The 24,287-nt window shown below is 28.8% G+C and overlaps 2 protein-coding genes and 1 non-coding gene across 4 annotated transcripts; 2 read left to right on the top strand and 1 right to left on the bottom strand.

The window, feature by feature from the left end:
* The first annotated feature begins 7,524 nt into the window (after positions 1-7,524).
* On the top strand, positions 7,525-7,635 carry LOC131173484 (small nucleolar RNA R71). The gene has a single exon (XR_009143800.1). It is a non-coding gene; the product is annotated as a small nucleolar RNA R71 (small nucleolar RNA).
* Positions 7,636-18,539: 10,904 nt separating this feature from the next.
* Positions 18,540-19,656, top strand: LOC110673129 (germin-like protein subfamily 3 member 2). The gene has a single exon (XM_021836167.2). The coding sequence runs from the start codon at positions 18,882-18,884 to the stop codon at positions 19,524-19,526; it is 645 nt and encodes a 214-aa protein (XP_021691859.1). The 5' UTR covers positions 18,540-18,881; the 3' UTR covers positions 19,527-19,656.
* A 1,016-nt stretch (positions 19,657-20,672) lies between these two features.
* LOC110673128 (protein trichome birefringence-like 36) lies at positions 20,673-23,671 on the bottom strand. 2 transcript variants are annotated; one of them, XM_021836165.2, is made up of 5 exons: positions 23,261-23,670; positions 22,427-22,598; positions 22,060-22,241; positions 21,818-21,976; positions 20,673-21,191 (listed from the first exon to the last, which is right to left on the bottom strand). In XM_021836165.2, exons 1-5 carry the CDS (start codon positions 23,599-23,601, stop codon positions 20,894-20,896), a joined length of 1,152 nt encoding a protein of 383 aa, XP_021691857.2. In that variant the 5' UTR covers positions 23,602-23,670; the 3' UTR covers positions 20,673-20,893. The 2 variants fall into 2 exon arrangements, with proteins under 2 accessions (XP_021691857.2, XP_021691858.2); XM_021836166.2 differs by having other exon boundaries at positions 21,002-21,259; positions 23,261-23,671.
* Between the last annotated feature and the right edge of the window lie 616 nt (positions 23,672-24,287).

Below are 24,287 nucleotides of genomic sequence, written 5' to 3' on the forward strand. Positions count from 1 at the left end.
AGAAAACTAAGCTTCACCTTGGGAAGAGAGTGTTAACCCTTGAGATGTACTCTTGGGTGTGTCTTGGGGGCATGTACACACTACTTTAGCTGCAGATAGGGTTTGGGTGTTACACTAGCATCACTTTGCTACCCCAATAATACATGTGTTTCCCTTTTTCTCACACAAGTCCATATGGAGTAGCATTGTGCTATTAAAGAATGATTCACCAGAAATTAGCGCAAGTTTGTATAAACTAGCGTCAAAACCAAATGAATTGGCTATAGTAGTAATATAACACCTAAAAACTATGCTACCAGTGGTGTGTCTAGTAATAGTTTGGTGCCAATGTGTAGCTAAAAATTGAGTTGTGCTAACTGACTTTCTCTCCTTCATACACCATAAGAAAAGTAAGTCCAAAGCACCTATGATACTATTACTGTGGCTTCTACCTAAAACAGTATAAGATATGAATCTATGAAGGTATTTCAAAACTAGATCTATAATTTTGGAGGCTTTTGTTGTCCTCTACCTATAGTAGGCTCCATAAGGAGCTATTTTTTTCCAGAATTTCACAAGATCATATATGGTACCTTGCTATTTATTCTATTTGTACCCATCATCTTTAAAACTAAAAAGTGCACTCATAGAGCTCATATCCAACTCTCTATCAACACCAGCACATCTAAAATATATCAAATCTCTATGTCCTACTACACTTAGTTTGAAATCCAGCCTTAAAGAACTCAAAAACTTTAAAGTTGGGTCTTTATATACTAGTTCCTTAATCCTAACAAATTCAGTCCAAGTCATAGCATCTAAACATACAAATATAGTATAATGAATACCCAATTCCTTCAAAACTTGTTCATCCATATTTTTAGTTGCTAAAATAGGTTTGGAGACTATACTCTCATATGCATTTTTCACATCAACATCTTTAAAGGCCTAAGGCAATGAAGAATTTATCTCCTCAATATCATCTACAGATGCTAATGGTGCTGATGAACCCTCAGCTAGCTGAGAAAAGGTCAATGGTAACTGAAAAGCAGGGGCTGGAGTGCTAAGTGATAAAATGATGCAGCAGACCTAGTCCTTTTGCTAACTGGTTCTGAGGAAAACTTTGGTTAGGAACCTAACTCTATAGGAATAGGTGAAGAACCTTTCCTTTTGTAACAGAGGTCTTCTTAGTCTTGCCCGTAGCCATTTTGTTCTTTGTTTTGGACTTGAGTTGGTGCAGGCTCAGGCATAGGTGGAGTGGCTTAGGGTAAAAGGAGTTTTGATAGTGGTTGATGAAGGTACTAGAGTAGGGGTTTTGATAGGGGTTTCTTGCTGTGGTGTTACAGGCATTGGTGGAATAAGGGTAGGTGTTTGGTCTTTGGGTAATGAAGGTGAATGTGGAGGTAAGGGTGGGCTAGGGCTTGTAAAGGGTGAGCGAGGTGAAGATTTTGCCATTTTTGATTTAGTGAAATTTTTGGATTTTTAGGTTTTATGAGTAGACTACTGTTTGGTTCTAACCATTAAAAAGGAAAAATCCTCCCTAACTACCCTAGAAACTACTTAGTGAAGGAGATGGAGAGAGTGATGCCTACTCTGGTTATGTGGAGTAAAATAGGAGCAGAGGGCAGAAACTTAGGATTTTAAAATTAGGGCAATCAACTAATGGCTTAGGGTACTACTTAGGGTAAGCAAAAATTGCTTAGGGTAAGTAAGATTTACATAGGGTAGTAGCTTAGGATAAGCATGTAAGGGTTGTTGAACTAAAGACACTAGGTAGCGACATAAGGTATGCATAAATTGCTTAGGGTAAGCAGGAGTTGCATAGGGTAGCTGCTTAGGGTAAGCAACACCTCAAGCAAGTTTCAGTCAGGCTAGTGAAAAATTGTGAATTTACTCACTAAAAATAATTTAAATGCTACAAATGCTATCCTGACTCTTAGTAAATACCAAATGCACACTAACACTAGAAAATTGAAGAATTTAACCCATTAACTCTTAAGAACATATCAAACATAGAATAAACATGTAAAAATTAAAGACTAATCAGCTCAAATTAAGCATCCTCACCTATGCAGCTCCAATGAAATGAACTTATATTTAAGCTTATACTGAAACAACTTCATCAGCAATATCTAAGACATATGCTAAGCAGTCCCAATTTGCATAAAAGACATGAAAATTGACTTTCCAAGCAGCATGAATAGTAACTTGAATAAAAACATAAAAATTTCTAACAAACAATGAAAACTATATATACACTAAAAGATAACATTCAACAAACTTGGTTTTACACTTTAATAAAGCTTACATGATTCGAAATATCAAGATTAATCCTCATTCAAGTTGCATTTAACAAAAATACACAAAACACAAAATTGAACATGTTCTATGAAGTAGATTTCCAATATCAGTAATTTAGCATAAGTAAGAGAAATGAACTGTTCACCGGGGTTAGAAAAATGCAGAAAATTTGTCTTATACTTGCTGCCCTTCGATTCTTCCCTTTTATAACAAACTTTAGTTTGCCCAATCTTCTTGAACATCCTACAAAAGATAAACAAATGTTACTTTTGAGTTTAATGAAACAAATGTCACTTTTGAGTTTAATGAGGGTAAAAACTAAAATAAAATGGAAAAAAAATTAATGAACTACAAAAGGATAAGCTTGGGTTGCGTCCTAAGAAGTTCTTGTTTAAGGTCATTAGCTTAACCTTCCACTTCAAGTCACCTAAAAAACCCCATTTGTGGAAGTAAGCCATGAAACCTCTATAATTTTCTGTGTGGGCTCTCCAACAATATAATGCTTTAGTCTTTGCCCATTAACCTTGAAAGTACTTGAAGTTTCATTCCCTATTTCAATAGCCCAATATGGATATACCTTTGTAACTATATAAGGCCCTAACCATCTTGACTTCAATTTTCTAAGAAACAACCTTAACCTAGAATTAAATAAAAGAACAACATCTCTGTCCTTAAATTCTCTCCTCCTGATGTGCTTATCATGCCATCTCTTAGTTCTTTCCTTATAAAGCTTGGCATTGTCATAAGCATCAAGTCTAAGCTCCTCAAGTTCATTCAATTGCAACATTCTCTTTTCTCCAGTAGCCTTTAAATCAAAATTTAGTGTCCTTATGGCCTAATAAGCTCTATGTTCCAACTTTAAAAGCAAGTGACAAGCTTTCCCATGAACTAATTTAAAAGGGGTTATACCAATGGAAATTTTAAAAGCTATCTTATACACCCAAAGAGCATCATTCAACTTTAATGACCAATCTTTTCTTGAACTATTCACTATCTTTTTAAGAATCCTTTTTACTCTCTATTTAAAATCTTCACTTGACCACTAGTTTGTGGATGGTAGGGTGTTGCAACCTTATGTTTAACTCCATATTTTTGCAACAATCTCTTAAACAGATGTTTGCAAAAGTGAGAAACTCCATCACTTATAATGGCACATGGAGCTCTAAATCTTGTAAATATGAATTTATTGATAAATTTGACCACTGCTCTAACATCATTGGTTGGAGGTGGTATAGCTTCAACCCATTTGCTCACGTAATCTACTCCAACCAAGAGGATGATGGATAAGGTCCCATAAAGTTAATACCCCACACATCAAATAATTCCACTTTCAATATCTCTTTTGGAGATATTTCTTATTCTTTGACATCTATCATAAGAATTCACAAAATTCCTCACATCCCTAAAAATGTGTGGCCAAAAGAACCCTGCTTGAAGTACTTTTGCTCCAGTCTTTGAAACACTCATATGACCTCCATATGGTGAAGAATGGCAATCTCTAATAACATCCTTTATCTCCTCATCAGCTAAGCATCTCTTAATCAAGCCATCTCCACATCTTTTGAACAAAAATAGCTTCTCCCAATCATAGTCTCTAACATCCAAAAGAAATTTCTTCTTTTGTTACTTTGTCAAATTAGGTGGAAGGATTCCACACACCAAATAATTCACAAAATCTACATACCAAGGGATTTTTGCACTAATGGTTACCAAAAGTTGCTCATTAAGAAAATAATCATCAATTGAAAGTTCTTTCCCCAAATATTCTCCTTGTTTTTGCCTCAATCTAGATAAATCAGCTATCACATTTTCTACTACTTTCTTATCCTTAATCTCTAACTCAAACTCTTGAAGGAGTAGTACCCAACTTATTAACCTAGGCTTAGCCTCTTTCTTCTATAAAAGGTATTTGATACCCGCATGATCTGTGTACACAATTACTTTTGACCCTATAAGATAAGGCTTGAATTTATATACTACAAATACCACTGCTAAAAATTATTTTTCTATAGTAGAATAATTTACTTGAGCATCATCCAAGGTCCTATTTGCATAATATATAGCATACACCTTCTTATCCTTTCTTTGTCCTAAAACAGCCCCAATGGCATAGTCACTTGCATCACACATCAACTTAAAAGGTAATGACTAATCAAGTGGCTGTATAATAGGAGCAGATATCAAAGTCGTTTTTAAAAACACTCATACAATTTGTATCAAAATTAAATTCTACATCTTTACTCAATAAATTAGTCAGATGTTTAGAAATCTTAGAAAAATCTTTAATAAATCTTCTGTAAAATCCAGCATATCCTAAGAAACTTCTCATTGCTTTCACAAATGTTGGGGTGACATTTTCTCAATAATTTTTACCTTTGCCTTGTATATCTCAATACCCCTGTTTAATACAGGATGTTCTAAAACAATTCCTTCTTATGCCATAAAATGGCACTTTTTCCAATTCAAAACTAAATTAAATTCTTCACATCTCTATAAAACATTAGACAAGTTAGATAAGCATTCATCAAAAGATTTGCCATACACAGAAAAATCATCCATGAACACTTCTATAATATTCTCAATAAAGTCAGAAAAATAGACATCATACATCTCTAAAATATGGCTGGGGCATTACATGATCCAAATGGCATCCTTCAATATGCAAAGATACCATAGGGACATGTGAAGGTAGTTTTGTCCTGATTATCTAGGTGAATAGGGATCTAAAAGAACCCGAATAGCCATCCAAATAGCAAAAATAATAATGATGAGCTAATCTCCCAAGCATTTGATTTATAACTAGCAATGGAAAATGGTCCTTCCTAGTTTTACTGTTCAATTTCCTGCAATCTATGCACATTCTACATCCAGTTATAGTTGTAGTAGGTATTAATTCATCATTTTCTTTTTTCACTACTGTGATGCCACCCTTTTTGGGTACAACATGAACTGGACCTACCCAATTGCCATAAAAACTGGGTAAATAATACTTGCATCTGGCAATTTCAAGATCTATTTTTTCACAACCTCTTTCATATTTGGATTCAATCTCCTTTGTGACTCTCTAGAGGCTTTATGATCATTTTTCAATAAAATTCTATGCATGCACATAGAAGGACATATTCCTTTAATATTATCAATGGTATAACCAATTATCCTCCTATGCTCTTTAAGAACCCTTAATAATTTTTCAACTTCACAATCACTCAATTTAGCATTAACAATCACAAGATATGTAGAATTTTGACCAAGAAAAGCATACCTGAGATTTGTTGGAAGAGGTTTTAACTCTACCTTTGGTGCTTCAAGAATTGGTGGTGAAATAGCATCTTGCTTCAGATCTTCAATTTTCTCAACATTGGCCATAGGTAAAGGTGAATTTCCTTCCAAAATTTGAGCATATTGTACAACTTCTACAATTTCATCCCCATTAGTGATGTTGTGGACTAAACAAGCTTCCAAGGGGTCTTCAAAATGTTGCTTTTTGAACACTTCTTCAACCAACTCATCTTTCACATCAACTCTCAAACATGAATTTGAGTCATCTTTCTTTTTCATTTATGAAACAAATTAAACTCAACTTTTTCTGTCTTAACTTTTAATGTAAGCCTTCCATTCTTTACATCAATATAGCTCTAGCAGTAGTAAAGAAAGGTCTATCAAGAATAATAGGAATGTGTACATCCTCTTCTATCTCCAATACTACAAAATCTACTGGTGTGGAAACTTTTCAACTTTCAGAGGCACATTCTCAATCACCCTAACTAGAAATTTAAAAGATCTATATGCTAATTATAATGAAATGGTGGTAGGAATTATTTCTCCAATCTTCATCTTCTTATAAATTGACAAAGGCATTAAACTAACACTGGCTCCAAGGTCACATAAAGCTTTATCTATATTGACATCTCCAATGTAACATGGTATTAAAAAGCTACCAGGATCTTTCAGCTCAGGTGGAAGCTTATTTTGTAAGATAACATTGTTTTCTTCTATAAGAGTTACTATCTCAAATTCTTCTAACTTTTTCTTATTAGACAGAATCTCCTTCAAAAACTTAGCATATGCAGGCATTTGTGCTAGGGCATCAGTAAAAGGAATAGTCACATGCAAAGACTTTAACACCTTTGAAAACTTCCCAAATTGTTTATCTAACCTTACTTTCTGAAATATCTGTGGGAATGGTAAAGGTGGAATGTAAGCCTTAGGTGCCATATATTTAGGTTCTTCCTTTTCACTCTCCTTCTCTTTACTTTCTCTCTCTTCTATTAAACTCTCTTTTTCAACTTCAAACTTAACTTTAACTTCAACTTTTTTATCTCCCTCTATTTTTTTTCTCTTCTTCAACATTCTCTTCAACCTTTTTATCCCCACTCTCTAGTATTTTTCCACTTTTCAATGTGATAGCTTTGCAATACTCCCTTGAATTTTCTGGTTGGCTAGGAGGCTTCCTAAATGCTTTGCTATTTGAAGAGCCTGCCTATTGAGTTATTTGATTTTCTAACATCTTATTGTGTGTTGCCATAATTCCATTCTAGATGTCAATTGAGAAATCATAACTTGCTAACTTTGATGGCTTGCTAGTAGAGTCTCAATCATGGCTTCCAATCTAGCTATCTTATCTGTCTGTGCTTATTGTGGTTGTGGTGGAGCAGGTGCATTCTAACGTTTAGGAATTCTAGGAGGAGGCCCTATATTCTGTTAAAAATTTTGATATTGTTGATATCTAGGAGGTTGTTTAAATTCTAATGTTGTCATTGTCTACCTCCCCATGAGAAATTTGGGTGGTTTCTCCATGCTGGATCAAAAGCTGTAGAAAATGGGTTACCACCTGGCCTTTGATTGTAGTTCCCCACATAATCCACTTATTCACTTAAAAAGTCTTGACCAAATGCAAGAAAATTAGTAGCACAATTCACATTTGTAGCTCCAACATCTACTGAATTACTTGAAACTCTAATTGAAGAATCTACTTTCATGCTTAGCTTGTCCATTTTCCTTCTTACAACATTAAACTTAGCATTAATCATATTCATGGCATCAAGCTCAAACATGCCAGCTGGTTTCTTGATCTCATTCCTCTCACGACTCTACTGGTAGTTGTTATAAGCAATTTTATCTAAAGCAAAAAAAGCTTCATCTTCAGATTTTTCCATAAGATTACCTCCAGAAGATGTATCAATTGTACTCCTAATTGCTAAAGAAATACCATTGTAAAAGTGTTGAATAAGCATCTACTTAGGAATCCCATGATGTAGGCATCTCCTTTGCAAATCCTTGTATCTCTCTCTCCCATGCTTTATAAAAGCTCTCATCATCTCTAGGTTTAAAAGAAGTAAGCTCATTTCTTAGCTTAGCTGTCTTGCTTGGTGGAAAATGTTGAGCTAAAAATGCTTGAGAAAGTTTATCCCATGTTGTGATAGAACCTGGTGGCAAAGAATGTAGCCATTCTCTAGCTCGGTCCTTTAAAGAGAAAGAAAAAAATATGAGTTGAATTTCATCATTAGAAACTCCATTTATTTTCAATATATCATTGATCTCAAGAAAGTGTGCCAAATGTACATGTGGACTTTCACTTAGGCTTCCCCCAAATTGTGATTATTGTACCATCTGACAGAGTGCAGGCTTCAATTCAAAGTTATTAACTTCTACTTTTGGTATTGTGATACTTGGCATGAAATCCCCAATATTAGGATAGGCATGATCCTTCACAGAATGGTTGTCAGCATTGTTCTTATTGTTTGCCATTGCTTCTTGTGGTTGCTCTTGCTCTCGTTCTCTTTGTTATTGTTGTTGAGCTCTAAATTTTGCTTTTCTCCTCTTAGCTTCTGCTCTTAAGGCTCTAGTTGTCTTCTCTATTTTTGGACTAAAGAATAAGTTGATTTCTTTACTTTTTGTTTTTTTTATAAAATAAAAGTACCTAAAAAACAAAATAAATAAATTCTCGAAGTAAACTAGTAAAAGAAATTAAAAATAAAAAAAAAACCCAAATTAACCAAACAAACAATCATTCAATAAAAAAAAAATTCAAATCACCAACAATGGCGCAAAAAACTTGATGTTAAGTATCCACAAGTATATAGGCCGTATCAAGTAATAAAGTTATAATTCAAGTATCATTCCCTTGAGGGTTTGCGTTTGATTACCAAACTATGAATGAAGTGATTATTTAGGTTAATGATAAATGAAGTAAAATGTAAATGTAAATAAACTTAGTGAAATTTGTCAATCTAATTAAAATAAGTAAAGAGCAAGCAAATAAATTTTTAATCTAGATGCAATTAAACTAAATTAATAAAGGGTAATTAAAATTAAAGGCTAATTAATGGTAAAAGTGATTCCATAGTTAGGGTTTATGCATAAATTATTTCGGATTTGTCTTGGTTCATCCAATTTCAAGAGAAAATAGAGTTTTAAGGTGATTAATTCTAAAATCTTTTCATATCTATTTCAAGTAAACCAAAGTGTATTCTAAGAAAACCAAACCTACTTTCGTATAATTTTGATTTACTTAAAAAGCATTAAGTTTTGTAACCAATCAATGAATCCTCTTAAATCCCTAATTTATTTCTAAATCTAAGTGATTTTAGGTTCTAATCCTTGATTGACTATCAATGATTTTCACCTTTCATCCTTCAATTAAAGATTAAGATAACACCCAATGGGTGCCAACATTAGGCAAGTAAAATAGGAACACCAGGAGAAGAATCAAAACTCATATTTATATAAAATCTGAAATAAACCAATCCAAATCCATAAATTAATCTAAAACATGTTTCCCAACTCTGAAATCTAAAGATTCTACTCATTCATTTTGATATTTACAAGAGTAAATACTGGAAAAGTTAAAAAAAAATGATAAGGGATTAAAAAAACCCAGGTAGAAAATCTCTAGAGCTTCCAAAAATATCAGCAGTAGCTCCTTTGTCTAGGATTAATGGCATTTCTCCTCCTTTCTATTTTTGTGATTTTTCTTTCCTTCTTACTTCTTAGGGAAAATACTAGAAAATGATATTTTTACATAGTCCCAAATGCTGCTCTAAAGTAGGTCTAAAAATAGATAAGAACCAATAAATGGATAGGAGATAAGGTATAAAAATTTTCGGGTTAACAAAGCTTTTCACATTCTGGGTTGCCTGCTGATGATGTTGCTTATCCTAAGCAACATCTTAAGTAAATTTCGGGTTCTGCATGGCATGTCTGCATAGGGTAAGCAATACCTTCAGCAAATCTCGACATGTTTTGTGTAGAAATGAGTTTTTCACTTATGTTTGATGTCCAACTTGACTTGAGCCACACCTTAAGTACTGTGACATACCCTAAGCAGGATCTCAAACAATTTCTCATGTAAATTTTGATAGGTTTGATTTTGGAAACTCTGAATATGCTGGAATTAAGTTGCATTTGACTTGTGACTTGCCTCAAGTCATAGGCTAAGCAATGTGACATACTATAAGCAAGATCTCAAGCAAGATCTTAAGCAAATCTCGACAAACTTAGTTTCCAAAGCTTTATTTCTTCAACTCTTTTCCATGCTTAAGGGCTCTAAATTTCTTCAAATCATTTCCTAATGTATCATTGACTTTCAATTTATCACAAAACCTATTAAAAACATCAAAATTATAAAAATCAAATATTAACTAATTAAAATGAACAAATAAGCTAAAACAAAACTAAAAACAATTGGATGGGCAGTCATGACTTGAGCTGGTCTCGCTAGAACCCGGTTTTTATAGATATGGCAAAGTCGAGGTTAGGCATGACTTTGATAGAGGTCTTTCATTGCCCCACGCACTTGAATTTTAAGCGAAAGTCCAGTTTAAGTTGAGCTTGTTGACAGGATTTGGATTGATAAAGTTATATAGGGGATTAGCTCTCATATTTATGTATGGTGTGATACATTAGGTACGTGTATAGCTTCAAATTATCTTCTCGTACAAATATTGGGTGAATTATTTATTTTTTGTGTTGGATGTGCAATTCACGGTAGGACTGCACTAGTTTGAGGTAGCTATAGAAATTGCATTTACTATCAATATCTAAACTCTCTGAGTCAAACGCTTATTCTTGTTCAATATTTTTTTTTAGGTTGCAAAAGAAGCGATTTTATTTCAGAGTCTAACCTATATTTTTTATACGCGGGTTGTTGTATGGTGTAGTTTCTAATTTTAATTATTTAGCTATTAATTATTAAATTGTTTTAATCTTAGAACTATACAATAACATTAACAAATATAGTATTAATGGATTTTATATATACTAGTTTTTTATTTAACATACTATGCACATTATTTATACTCATTATAAATATTTATAATTTAATTTTTTATATGTAATTTTTAATATTTTTTATATATTGTATCAATTCATATCACTTAATTAATAAATAAATATTCTATTTAAAATTGTAATATTTTAAACTATTAAATTTTATAATAAAAATTAAAGTAAATTTTTAGCTAAAAACTCTATCCCATAATAATAACAATAATAGTTTTATCTCTAAATTAAAGTTTTTAGTTATTTTATTTATAATTTACATATAATATTAAATTTCATTATTTAAATTAAAATACTAATTTTTAATGTTAATCTAATTAATTTTATAAATAAAAATATTTATCAAACTAAAAATTAGAAAATATTTATTAAATTTAAATTTATTATATAATTAATTAGATTATATTTTTATGAAAAGTTATCTGTTATAATCAAATTTAATTATTAGTATGTAATATTAATCTAATTATCAAATCTAATAAAAATTAAGAGAATGTTATTATTAATAGAAAAAATCTCCTTTTTTTTCTATTATTTTGTTTAACTTTTAACTATTATAACAATTTGTTTTAATTTTTATGCTTGAGCTTAATTAGATAATTAGAATTTGATGGTATTAAAATTTTAAGTTGAGAATTATTAATAGAAAAATAATTGTTTTTTCTTTTGTTTTAACTTTTAACAATTATAATAATTTGTTCATCTTTTAAGTTTTACCTTAAATAATTAGATTTTGATGGCATTAAAATTTTATGTTGAGAAACACTTGTAATAGCAAAATAAATAAATAAATAAACTGTTTTTTAATAATTGATTTTTAATAGTCATTTAAGTTTAGCCATTAATTATCATAATATCAAATTATCATTAATTTTGAATTAGTACAAAATGTACTAAAATATAATTTAATTTTTTAATAAAATAGTTTATTGGCAATTAATAATTTTAATTGTACTAAAGTTATGGTAGAAATTGTTCATACTCAAAACTTTGTGAAATGGGTAATAAATAGCTATAAAGTGTGTTTGCCGCTTAAAAATAGGCTTTTTGAGATTAAGCTGCCATAGAATATCTTATAACCAACACTTGTGAACTATCATTCACAATCTTATAAATAGAAATTTGTAATTTGGAAAGATGACCATTCATATTTATTCAACTCCTTTGTTTCCATGGTGTTGTAACTTTAAAAATTGAATACAACAATGAAACTATTTTCTTTTATATATATATATATATATATATATATATATATATATATATTAAAAATTTAAATTAAAATTGAATTAAAATATTTTAAGTTTTAATTCAATTTGATATTTAGTTGAATTTGATTCAATTATTTTAATGTTTGAAATTTGTTTACATTATAATCATGATATTATTAAAATAAAAAAATAGATAGTCACAATAAACAATTCCCAATGTAGTACATAAAGCATGAATGCTACAGGAGAAAACAATTAGAAGCACTTTTATAAATGGCTTGCATGGCAAGTTGTGAACAATAATTATTAAGTTCAGCAAATTATCAACCATTTATGAATTAAACTACATGCACCAATCATTTATAATCTCATAGCAACAGCAAGTCTCTCGATTAATTTTTTATTGTATTAACCATGACTCTATTGATGCTAGCTAAATTTCTTTCTTCCAATGCAGAGAGCTATCCTTGAATTTATTTAATCAAACATTAGATTATAGCATTTCTCAAATATCAAATGGCTAAACTACACACAGTTCTAATAGTCTTATCTTCTATAAAGTCATTGGTAACCCTTGCACATGCATGCAATAAAGAAAAGTAAAATATGCAGTCAAGATCGTTGAAATCAAATTCTATGCAAAAAAGCATATTAACATTTTAAATCCCAAAATTTACTATATAAAAAAGCATAATTTGAATCTAGAATAGTCTAGTTAATTATGGCAAAAAGGTAATGCAAGTAAGAGCAGAATACAAACCTTTTAAATTGACTCAGATCTGCTACTAAATTCAATATAAAAGTCTGAGCCTTTACTCTTTATCCAATTTCCATGAGATAAAGTGCAAACAGCATCCCTACAAAATTATTATTATTATTATTATTATTATTATTATTATTATTATTATTATTATTATTATTATTATCATCTCCATTTCAAAGGATTGGACCTAGAAACCAAATTTCGGATATTCTAATTACATGACAATTATCGATGAATTTAAGTTGAATGAACCTATTGCCTAATGCTCAGTACATATGCATGATTATTTATATCTATGATCACCAAATATTTTGAAGTTATCTAAACAACTATAATTTCAATTTTATTTCAATTATTTTTTTATATAAAATTTTACTCCAATTATGATTGATATATATATATATATATATATATATATATATATATATATATATATATATATAAAAGTAAACTAAGAATTTTAAATTTATATAACTCTAAAATTAATTTAAATAATAATAATAATAATAATAATAATTATTATTATTATTATTATTATTATTATTATTATTATTATCTCTTATATTAATATTTTTAATTCTAAAATATATTTATATTATTTTTTATTATTATTAAATTAAGATAGAATTATATTAGAAAAGAGTTGTATTTAATTTCACCTTCTTTCTTCTTAATTCAATGTTTTTGTTAAGTTTTTAGTGTTTTTTTTTCCTATTTTAACTTTTTAGTTTCTTCGCATTTTTATAATATTGTAAATAATATAAATCTTTTTTTCCTATTTTAACTTTTTAGTTTCTTTGCATTTTTATAATATTGTAAATGATATAAATCATGAAGGGTAATTTTGGCAAAACTAATATCTCCCTTCCCATTTATATATTTGTTGGATTGTATATTGGATTGAGTTGAACTCTCTAATTTATTTATTTTATAATATTTTATTTATATGATAAGCCTTAAATTTGGATTTGGTTATAGGTTTGAAAGCATTATAGGTTTGAAAGCAATGAGACTTACTATGAATTTTGGGATTTTATAATAGCTCAAATTCTAGTGCATGTTCGACCCATAAATTTGGACTTTTACATAAAATGCGGCTTGAATTGAAAACTAAGGTAATTTGGGGTTTTTTTAATTTAAAACTATGAATTATGAATAATTAAACAAAAAATAAATTTATAAAAAAAGTTAATTAAATAATATAAACAAATACAAGTTTAAGAAATATAAATTAAATAAGTAATTAAAGTTAAAATAAATATAAAATGGTAAATTTATGTAAATAGCATATACAAATAGACATGATTTTTAAGGGATTTTGTAAATTGAAATTCTAATTTTAATATATTAACGATTAGTAAGAAAATTTTAAATAATAAGTAACAGCACATGGCACTCTTAACACAATTTGAGCTGTTAAAATTTTTAAATTAAAGAATTTGAATTTGATTTATTATTATGGAAATTTTATTATTGTTTAAAATTATAATTATGTAGATAATATTGAGTTATTATAACTGCATGAGAAATCTTAGTATGATTCTTAAAATACAACTAGACATGTAGTATTGATTTTTCTATATGGTTATTTATTATTATTTTCATTTTTTTTTTTTTACTAAAAGGTGTCCATTAGTTTAAGATTATTGCTAATCACTTTTACTGAATAAAAATGATCGCTCAAAATATTGCAATAACTACGATGCAAATATATATATATATATATATATATATATATACTCCATTTATTTCATTGAAAATATTTTTTATATTTTTTAGTGTTTGATACACTTAAGAAAATTGATCAATAAAAAATATTTTTTTAATTAAAAATAAAATTAAATTATTTTTTTAAAAAATAATTTTTATTTTTTAAAAGAGAAAGTTATTTTTTAAATTTTAAATTTTAATAATTTTATTAATATATGAAAAAAATTATATATATATATATATATATATATATATATATATATATATATATATATATATTAAGTTAACATTATAACCAAACAATGAAATATATTTTAATGAAAAATAATTTTTTAAAAAATATTTTCCATGAAAAATATTTTTTACATATAAATTATTTTCATAAAATAAACAAAACATAAGACCATAAAATAATTTAGGAGATATGTTAAAGAAATTCTATACAGTATTTTAAGAGATTTACCTTATTTTGTAAAGTTTGATCATAATTCAATATTAATATTATTGATTATAGATGTTGTATGACTATTTTGTTAGTTGAATTACATTTTCTTTTATAAAAAAGTTTATAGGTATATGTTTTAGGTTCATATATATATATATATATATATTAAATCTTATAAGTTATACAATTTTCAATTTATTTTATAGTACTTCATGCATGAAATATTAGGTTTTATTTATTAGTGAATCTTAATTTTTTTTTTAAATTAATTTGTGATAATTAATTTTTATATTAATAATTACAGAAAAGAAAAAATCTTTATATATGTGTGTAATGCCGCTATAATTTTTTATAAGTAACATTACAATTTTTATATATTTGACCCCTCATAATTTATAAAAGCATTTTATATAGTGTCATTAAAATATAATTTTCTTGTAGTGGTTATAAAAATTTGACTGAATTTATATTAAACTCAAAATAAGTTAATACAAATGACACATAAAATTGAAAGTTAATGTGAAAATATGCATGAATTGATTCGAAGGCTGACTTGTAATTAAACTAATTCTTTTGTAACTCAACTCAACTCAACTAAGCCTTTATCCCAAAAATTTAGGGTCGGCTATATGGATTCGCTTTCTCCACTCTAAACGATTTTGGGTTAAATTCTCAGAAATGTGTAATGCTTCTAGGTCATGTTGTACTACTCTCCTCCAAGTCAATTTAGGTCTACCCCTTTTTTTCTTTCTATTCTCTAACCTAATGTGCTCTACTTGTCTAACTGGAGCCTCCGTATATCTACGCTTCATATGACCAAACCACCTCAATCTCCATTCTCTCAACTTATTTTCAATTGGCACCACTCCTACCTTTTCTCTAATACTCTCATTACGGACTTTATCTAGTCTAGTATGGCCACTCATCCACCTTAACATTCTCATCTTTGCAACTCTTATCTTATATGCATACGACTCTTTCAGTGCCCAACACTCACTACCATATAACATAGCTGGTCGTATGGCTGTACGGTAAAATTTTCCTTTCAATTTATTGGGAATCTTACGATCACATAAAACTCTCGTGGCACGTCTCCACTTCAACCATCCGGCTTTAATCCTATGACTAACATCCTCCTCACATCCCCCATCTACTTGAAGGACAGAGCCTAGATATTTAAAGTGATTACTTTGGGGCAGTATCACTCCATTCAAACTAACTCCTTCTCTATCACCAGTTTGGCCTTCACTGAATTTGCAATGCATGTATTATGTCTTCGTTCTACTTAACTTAAAACCCTTTGACTTTAGAATACTTCTCCAAAGTTCTAGCTTTCTATTGACTTCTTCTCGTGTCTCATCTATCAGAAAAACTAATTCTTTTGTAGTAAACTAAAAAAACAAAAGTGCTTATAAAATTTTAAATATTAAATAAAACAAAACCTTTATATTCTTTTAACACTATGAATTATAAAAACATTAAATAAAACAAATAATCTAAATCAATCAAGGATGACTATTAATTTTAAAAATGAGCTAAAAGTACAATTCATAAGAAACTTTTGTTTTCCGTATATATTTATATCATTATAATTGTTTTATAATTATGATTTCTTAAAAATTGCTATTTTAAAGCTGCCACTATACCTTTATCAACTATTATCTCTAATATTAATAAAGGAGAAATATTAATATATTAATTAATTAGATATCTATATACTATTATTAGTGCTTTTTCTTATATTTATTTTCTTTAGCATTGAAGATGGGAGTGTGTATGGTTTCAATTCTTTGGTATTGATTGAAAAACCAAATTGAAATTGAAAAAATAGATATTATAAAGTACCACATTAATCCAACTTATTTTATCTTTTGAATATGATTTTTTTATATAAATATTTGAATAAAAATATGTGTTAGATCGTAATAAATAAAAGAATGAAACAAAAATTAATTTTATATATTTTCTAAATATATCATGTAATTTTAATATAATCATATATTTATATACAATTAAATGTAATATATAAAATATATTTGTAATACCAAATTATATATATAGTTTTTAATATTTTATTTTATTTTCTTAATTTGATGCACGTGCAAGTATTTCAAATGCTAATTAAGTATAAAATAAAAGAAATTACATTTTTTCACAAACATGTTTGGCAAAAAAAAGTAGTGGATTTTTTTCTGGGTTTTATGTGAGGAAATTATTAGCCTTCATGGCTAATTTAATGGTCCAATAGACTTCATGATGAGTAGAAATTTTAAAATGTTGTTGAGAGAAATTTGAATGGGTAAATTCAAGACATTGTCCAACATCATAATATGTGGTTGGCAATTGGTAGAAATGATGATGCAGAATAGATTGCAGTTGGGTAAGACTTGAACCATAATCCAATCCATTGCAAAAGCTAAAATCATCAAACCCTTAATTAAATTTGTATTATTATCATAGTCATTGCTATTTTGATTTGCAGTAAGCTGTGTATTCACGAAGGGATTAGTTTGATTGTAATTGAATTTTATTATTTTGGATTTTATTTTTACTATTCATGGTAATTTTTAAATGCATATATTAAATTTTAGTGTATTTTAAAATTTATATTAAAAATAAATCAATTTAGATATATGTAAAATGAGTTTAACTTAAAACAATTTTAAAAAAAAAAAAAAAAAAAAACCTATGTAATCATGAAGGCACACTTCATGATGCCTTTCCCTACATGCTTCATCCCCAGGGCCCCCAAAGGATAGATTGTATTATATTGGGATAATTACAAACAAGCTCTTCAATACACATTATGCTTAAGCTTTTTCCACTATAAAAGATTTTGTAAATTCAACTCTTTAATTTTCGTATAGACTAAAATAAAAAAAAAAAAGAGTAAATTGAATATAAGATTATATTGAAATTTATTAATTAAATATTTATCTCATAATAAAAAGATTAAATTTTTTTAATAATTATCAATTTTAATATATTTATTGTGTATTTTTAAAGATTATATTTTTTTTTTTTAAATACAACATCTACATATATTTACACGTACTTGAGTAGTCTATTTTATCTTAAAAAGTATGTAAAATATTGTATTTAAACATCGCTTCCAAATATATTATTATATTAATCTTTAATAATAAAATATTTATACAAGTGGGTATATGAGGTAAATTACATAAATAGTAGCTCAACTTAAGGGTATATAATAGTAAGATATTTAAACTTTAATTTGTAACATAAAATTCAAAACTTTAGGTAGCTGATTTTTATATTATTTTTATTGATATGATACTTATTAGATTAAAAGATATATATATTTTTTCTCTATTAATTTGACACTTATAAAAAAAATTAAAAATAATATTTTCATATTAATTTCTCTCTAGTTTCTTGTACCTACAATACTGATGATTCAAATTATAGAGATTGACACTTCAGTAAATCATAATTATTTACCTTAAGTTATATTAGCATAAATAATCTATAAACCGACTATTGAAAGTCACATGGGATTTTATATTACTTAAATTAAAGATTAGGCATTTTATATTACAAATTAAAATTTAAGTACCTTATTGTTATATGCCCTTAAGTTGAGGCACCATCAATATAATTTACCCTGAGCATGTGGAGCAGGTAACGCCCTGTCCCCAAGAAAAGGAAAAAGTTGAAATCTTGGACCAAAAAGTTCCCCCCGCCCAAACTCAAAAATTGTGGTTCTCACTTCCTAGACATATTTTTAGCTTATGAAATACCAAACATATTGATTTTAGAAAACTCAAGAATTAAAATGTTTGATTTTGAAGAAAAGTAAGACTAAAGTGCACATCAAAACCAATATCATAGAAGAGTTATATAATTTTTCCTTGCTATAAATGTTATCAAGAATCATTCTGTTGTGTTTGCCTTGTACTAGTTGGAGATTAGAATCTTTGAGTTTAGTTGAAGTATTGGCAATTTTATATCTTTGGGTATACTCTTTGTTCAATAATCAAATCCATCAACACAACTCATCCTTTGCTTTAACCAATTTTGAATTTAAAAACTCTCACAAGCATTTGTATCCAACTAATCCTCTTTCCTTTCTTCTTAAGCAAGCTGCATACTGCAGAAAGAACTGTATATATGTCTTACGTTAGTACTTCATTTTGCATTCTATGTCAGTAGGTCCATAGAGCCCTGCATAGTAATGTCCTTAATTATAAAGGTAACAGTTCTGTTTTTCTTGCTTTTCAATGGCTATTTCACCTTTGCTTCTGACCCTGATCCTCTCAGAGACTTCTGCATACTTAATACAGATTCTGAAACTCATAGTTCCTGCAAGAACTCATCAGCTGCCACAGTAGAAGATTTTGTAGTTTCTGGGATCAAAAAATCTACTGGAAAATTCGACGAAACAGGGCTATCTTCCATTCCAGTAAATGTGAATGTGTTTCCTGGTCTGAACACATTAGGCATGTCACTAGTAAGAGCTGATTTTGATGTTGGAGGCGTCAATGTGCCTCATTTCCATCCAAGAGCAACTGAGGTCGCATTTGTTCTAGAGGGGAAAATATATTCAGGATTTGTCGATACGCAGAATCGAATTTTTGCTAAGGTGATTGAAAAAGGTGAGGTAATGGTATTCCCTAGAGGTCTAGTGCATTTCCAAATGAACATTGGAGATAAACCAGCAACTATATTGGGTAGTTTTAATAGCCAAAATCCTGGATTGCAAAGAATCCCAGTGGCTGTATTTGGCTCAGGAATTAAAGAAGAGCTTCTGGAGAAAGCTTTTGGATTGAGTTCCAAAGAGATTGCCAAGCTCACGAAAAGGTTTGCTCCGCACGAGTAGAACTAGAATGGCTGAAGGGTATGTGTCAATTTTTCCATGAATGCAAAAGACTAATAATGATCCTCAATCCTGATAGAACCTTGGTAAGCTAGAACTCTGTGAATTGATATATATATATATATATATATATATATATATATATATATATATATATATATATATATATATTGTTATATTTAATTGAAAGTATTAATCAATCAAGTGATTTTATCAGTAGTTTGGTTTATATTCTATTCTCTTTTATCAATTTAAGAAGAAAACATAGAGGAAGAAGGGGAAAAAGAATCCAAAAATAGTCTCTTGACAAGCATAATTAGTGCACGTTCAACCTGAATTAAAATTTTAGCTATGTTTGGCTTGTAGGGGTAAAAAAAAAGTAAAAGTAACAAATTGGATTTTATTTATTACCAATTAGTCAATATAATATTTTGATGAGATGGTGGTTGAGACTGATAGTAATTAAGGAGGATATATATGCATAAAGCCTTTTTGGATTGGTGAAACAAAAATGAAATGGTTGATTAACTTTAGGATCTCTAGTTATGGATCTAGACAAGATAGTAACAGTCGTAAAAAGTTGACATTAAAGCATATTATATCAATGAGAATTCTTCCTTGGACTCTTTTTCTTTATCAACTTTTTGTTCAAAATTTAGATGATATGTTTAAAGTTTAATTTCATCGGATGAGTTCAATTTAGCTTATTTTTATTTTTTTTATCTAAAATAATTTAAAATTTAATTTTGTTTAAAAATAAAGAAAATTAAAAAATTAAACTTTTTAATTTTTAAAATTAAATCAATAAATTTAGCTCTTAAATTAAGAAATTTAAACTTCTTAATTTTTTATTTAAATTAAGAATTTAAGAATTTAACCGATAAATTTTATTTTTTGGGTTAAACTAAAATTTTTATATTAATATAAATAAAAAATTAAAAATAAACTAAATTCAACTTCGTTAATGTAGGTGCGAAATTGAAGGCTTTATTAACAGTCTCCCTCTGTGACATTTATATTTTAAGAGTTGGCCAATAATAATCAAATAGGGAATTGATAAGTGACTTTACCTCACTGGATTTGACCACAGGAATTGGCCCATAATAATCAATTAATATTGGAACAACTTTTCATACCAAAAGCTAATGATAGAGCAAGAACCCAAGTGATTATTTGGGTAGATATTATAGAGGAACATGCCAGCAAAGACACCATCATATCATCCATTTCTCATTATAATACAAAACCTGAAACACAAACCATTAATTATTAGTCATCACAGACTAGACTCCAAGATGACAAATTGAACAAAGTCTACATTTTAGCAGAAGAGTCATTTCATCCTACACACTCATGCCTATATTTTCCAACTAGAGAATCGCACTTAACATCTCATTCCAGATATCAGGTACCCCAGGGAGGCACCAATGGCTACAGTCTGAAGAAAAGCCTGTTGGGTGTTGCCTTTCTTCTTGGCTTATTACCCTTCTATACACAGAAGGATGCCCATCTCTACGCAGAGCAGATATTGTTGTGATATCCTGTAAATATACTGGAAAACTCATCTTTCTCAGCACTTCTTTCAATACCACCAATTGTTCAGGAACATGCTGGTGACTGAAAAATGCTAGAGGCTCCCTTTGTTTATAGCATTTCCAACCATTTTCCCTGCAAAGATAATTTGGCGATTAAAGGCTCCCACTGTGCTTAAGATCATAATGACATTGTTGTTTGAACTGTTATTTCAAAAAGCATCACATTACAAGCCATTAAAATTTGATTTCAGAACAGTTAAAAAGTAGTTTAAAATCACCGCATCTAAAAGGGTACTTTTCCAAATTAAAAAATAAAAAGCTAAAAAGAAGTTTAGAATCATTGTTTACAAGTGCATCTAAAATAGTACTTTTCTAAATTAAAAAAAGGCTTAATGCTCATTTTCATCTTTGTGCTAATTGAGATATTCAATTTAAACTTTTTTTTTTATCCAAATTATCTCAGAAATTTCAATTTAAACTTAATTTAACTCAAAAATCAAGAAAATAAAAAAGAAATAAGAAATTTAGCTTAAAAATAAAAAAAGTGAACGTCTTAATTTTTTTTTCTAAATTAAGAAATCAAGAAATATAGTTCAGAAACTTTAATTTTTTAATTAATTGAGCTTAAATTAAAACTTATTAATTAATTTGGATAAAAAATTAAAAATTAGCTAAATTAAACATCTCTTGAAAACAATGCCAAATTGATCCCAAAAGGACATGTAATATCTGCAAATACAGGATTTGCATGGGAACTACCTGTTATGCCTAGGAGACATGCTTCGAAAAATGACTTTGGTTGTGCGAGGATCAAGATTTAAATCAATCCATTTTGCCCATGTAGTGAGTCCCTTCTCATAAGCAATCATTGGATTCATACTTTTGATGAGAGACTGTCCCTCCATGTAGTAATCCCACCTGAAAATTAAAAGTCATATAAAGCTTTTCCAGTTAGTATTTGTTTAGGGCAACTAAAATCAGTTGCTGCTCATGGAACTTACGAACTCCATTGATCAGAATGAGTCCACCAGTGAGCTGAATCAAACACAAGGATATCAACATTCCTCCAATATCTTGCATTCTCTTCAATCATATCCAAATGCAGGATTCTCTTGTTACCAGGCCCTTTATTCAATTCTACGAGTAGTGGAGCCCAAGTGAACTCAATTGTTGTCTCAAAATCCTGTTAACATCAAACTAGTTCAAGTTATTGCAACAGAGCAAAATATATCGGTTCAATTCGGTTTCCAAGCTCTTCAGTTCAATTAGCTGAAAGCATTGTATTTCATACCACTCATTAAAGCTAAAATTTGAAGTCAAAATCCTTAAATTGAGAATGAAACAAAGAAGAGTTAATGAATATCTTACCAAAGCATGGAATGCCATTGAAGGACCATTATAGCTAACCATCTTATGCCCATTTGGAATCACTCCTTGTACTAAGCAAACAAGAGATTCCCATTGGTTCCTCATAATAGAATCACCTACTAACATTATTCTTTTCCTTCTCATTCTTCCAAGAAATTTCAACGCATCAAACCTGTATGAATGCACCTTATTTTTACTGGTTTATTTGAACCCACTACAACAAATGTTCGAATTAGCAACAAAAATTTTATAATGACATTAATTTTGCTACCTATAAAACTAATATGAAGCTAATATACAGTAACAATATAAAAAAAAATGCTTCTAATAGTACATAAAAACAGATTGCAGCAATTATTGTTATCATTGAAAATCTTTTGCAACAATAATTGTTGCTGCTAATAACTATTTGAACTCACGGTAACAAATGTTAGAAGTAGCAATAGAAATTTTATAACAACATTAATTTTGTTACCTATAAAGTTAATATATAATAACAAAATAAAAAATTGCTACTGATAGTACATAAAAAAAGATGGCGGCAATTATTGTTTTTATCGAAAATTTTTTGCAACAATAATTCTTGTTGCTATTAACTTTTTTTTTATTGCAGCAATCAATTTTGTTGTAAAATATCCACAGCCGTAATTTTGTAGCAGTAATATGTAGCAAACTTTATAATATTGGTAGTAAAAATTTTTGCTGCTAAATCTAATATTTCTTGTAATGATTGAAAATGTAAATCAATTAAACATCTGCTAAATCTCATTTGTGTAGTAAGCCAAGGATTCCCATTAAAAATTCTGGATTTATGTATCAAAAAGAATAGAGTACCTTGGAATAGAGCAGCCATGGGGCTTCCATCTCCACTTCTCATAGTCAGAGTCAGGCCTTCCATTTTTTTGGCAAGTGACAGCTGTACTAAGATAAGGGCAAGTAGAATCATAGAGAGGATATGACTGATCATAAACCCATTTCCCATAAGTGAAGTCACAGCTACTTGAAGAATCATGCCTGGTTTGAGCCATGTCTACTTCACTATCCTCCTCATTGATCCAGGACAACCCATCATCCTCTTGATCTAAGCCAAGCTGAAAAGATTTGCCATTGGAGAAACATAGAAAAACAGTGAAGAACAAGACCAAGAACTGATGATGAAGCTTAGGTTTAGCCATTGAAGAAGCTAAAGTGGAAGCTCAGAATGAAGGGTCTCAAGTGGAGAAGTGTTGAAGAAGAAGAAGGTGATATAAAAGTTGAATAACAGTGCAAAGGAATGTTCCATTAAGCCATGACTTACGGAGGTGTGGGAACCACACGAAATGCTACTTTTAATCATTAAAAATGCGTCTAGTAATTCTTATGTCTATGCAATTGCTTTCAATGGTCTCTCTTTATTATTATGATGTTGGAATGACTAAAGTAAAAAGGGAGATTTTAACCTATCACATAAATTTTTTACTCATAAATGAAATACTCCCTTAATTTTTGTTAAATTACTCTTCTAAAAAAATTTGTTAAATTATTGGTTTAATCTTTAATAAAAATGTAATCAATGGAAAAAAAATTTTCCTCTCCATTAGTTTATCAAATTATTAAAATAAGTTGTAAGATCAGTGAAATTGATCTCTAGATGAATTTCAAAATTCAAATCCTAGAGTCTTTATTGTTATAAGGAATTTACCTGAATATAACTTTGACCCAAGCACGAGAAACCGTACATTTAAAATCAAATTGAGATGTTTTATAAAATTATAAATTAAATATTTGAATTTTTTATTCAATTGGTCATATATATATATATATTGAATTTTTCATAATTCCAATTAATACGACATTTATAATAGACGAAATTCTTGCTTTT

This window comes from Hevea brasiliensis, chromosome 14, assembly GCF_030052815.1.
Source record: "Hevea brasiliensis isolate MT/VB/25A 57/8 chromosome 14, ASM3005281v1, whole genome shotgun sequence".
In the NCBI taxonomy this organism is placed as follows: domain Eukaryota; kingdom Viridiplantae; phylum Streptophyta; class Magnoliopsida; order Malpighiales; family Euphorbiaceae; genus Hevea; species Hevea brasiliensis.

What these genes read in the sequence shown, in the direction of transcription:
- LOC110673129 (XM_021836167.2), top strand. Translation starts at nt 18,882, where the DNA reads ATGTCCTTAATTATAAAGGTAACAGTTCTGTTTTTCTTGCTTTTCAAT.
- LOC110673128 (XM_021836165.2), bottom strand. Translation starts at nt 23,601, where the DNA reads ATGGCTAAACCTAAGCTTCATCATCAGTTCTTGGTCTTGTTCTTCACT. An exon ending in CAATGGCATTCCATGCTTTG is followed by an intron (nt 22,242 to 22,426) that starts GTAAGATATTCA and finishes TGATGTTAACAG; the next exon opens with GATTTTGAGACAACAATTGA. An exon ending in CATTCTGATCAATGGAGTTC is followed by an intron (nt 21,977 to 22,059) that starts GTAAGTTCCATG and finishes TTTAATTTTCAG; the next exon opens with GTGGGATTACTACATGGAGG.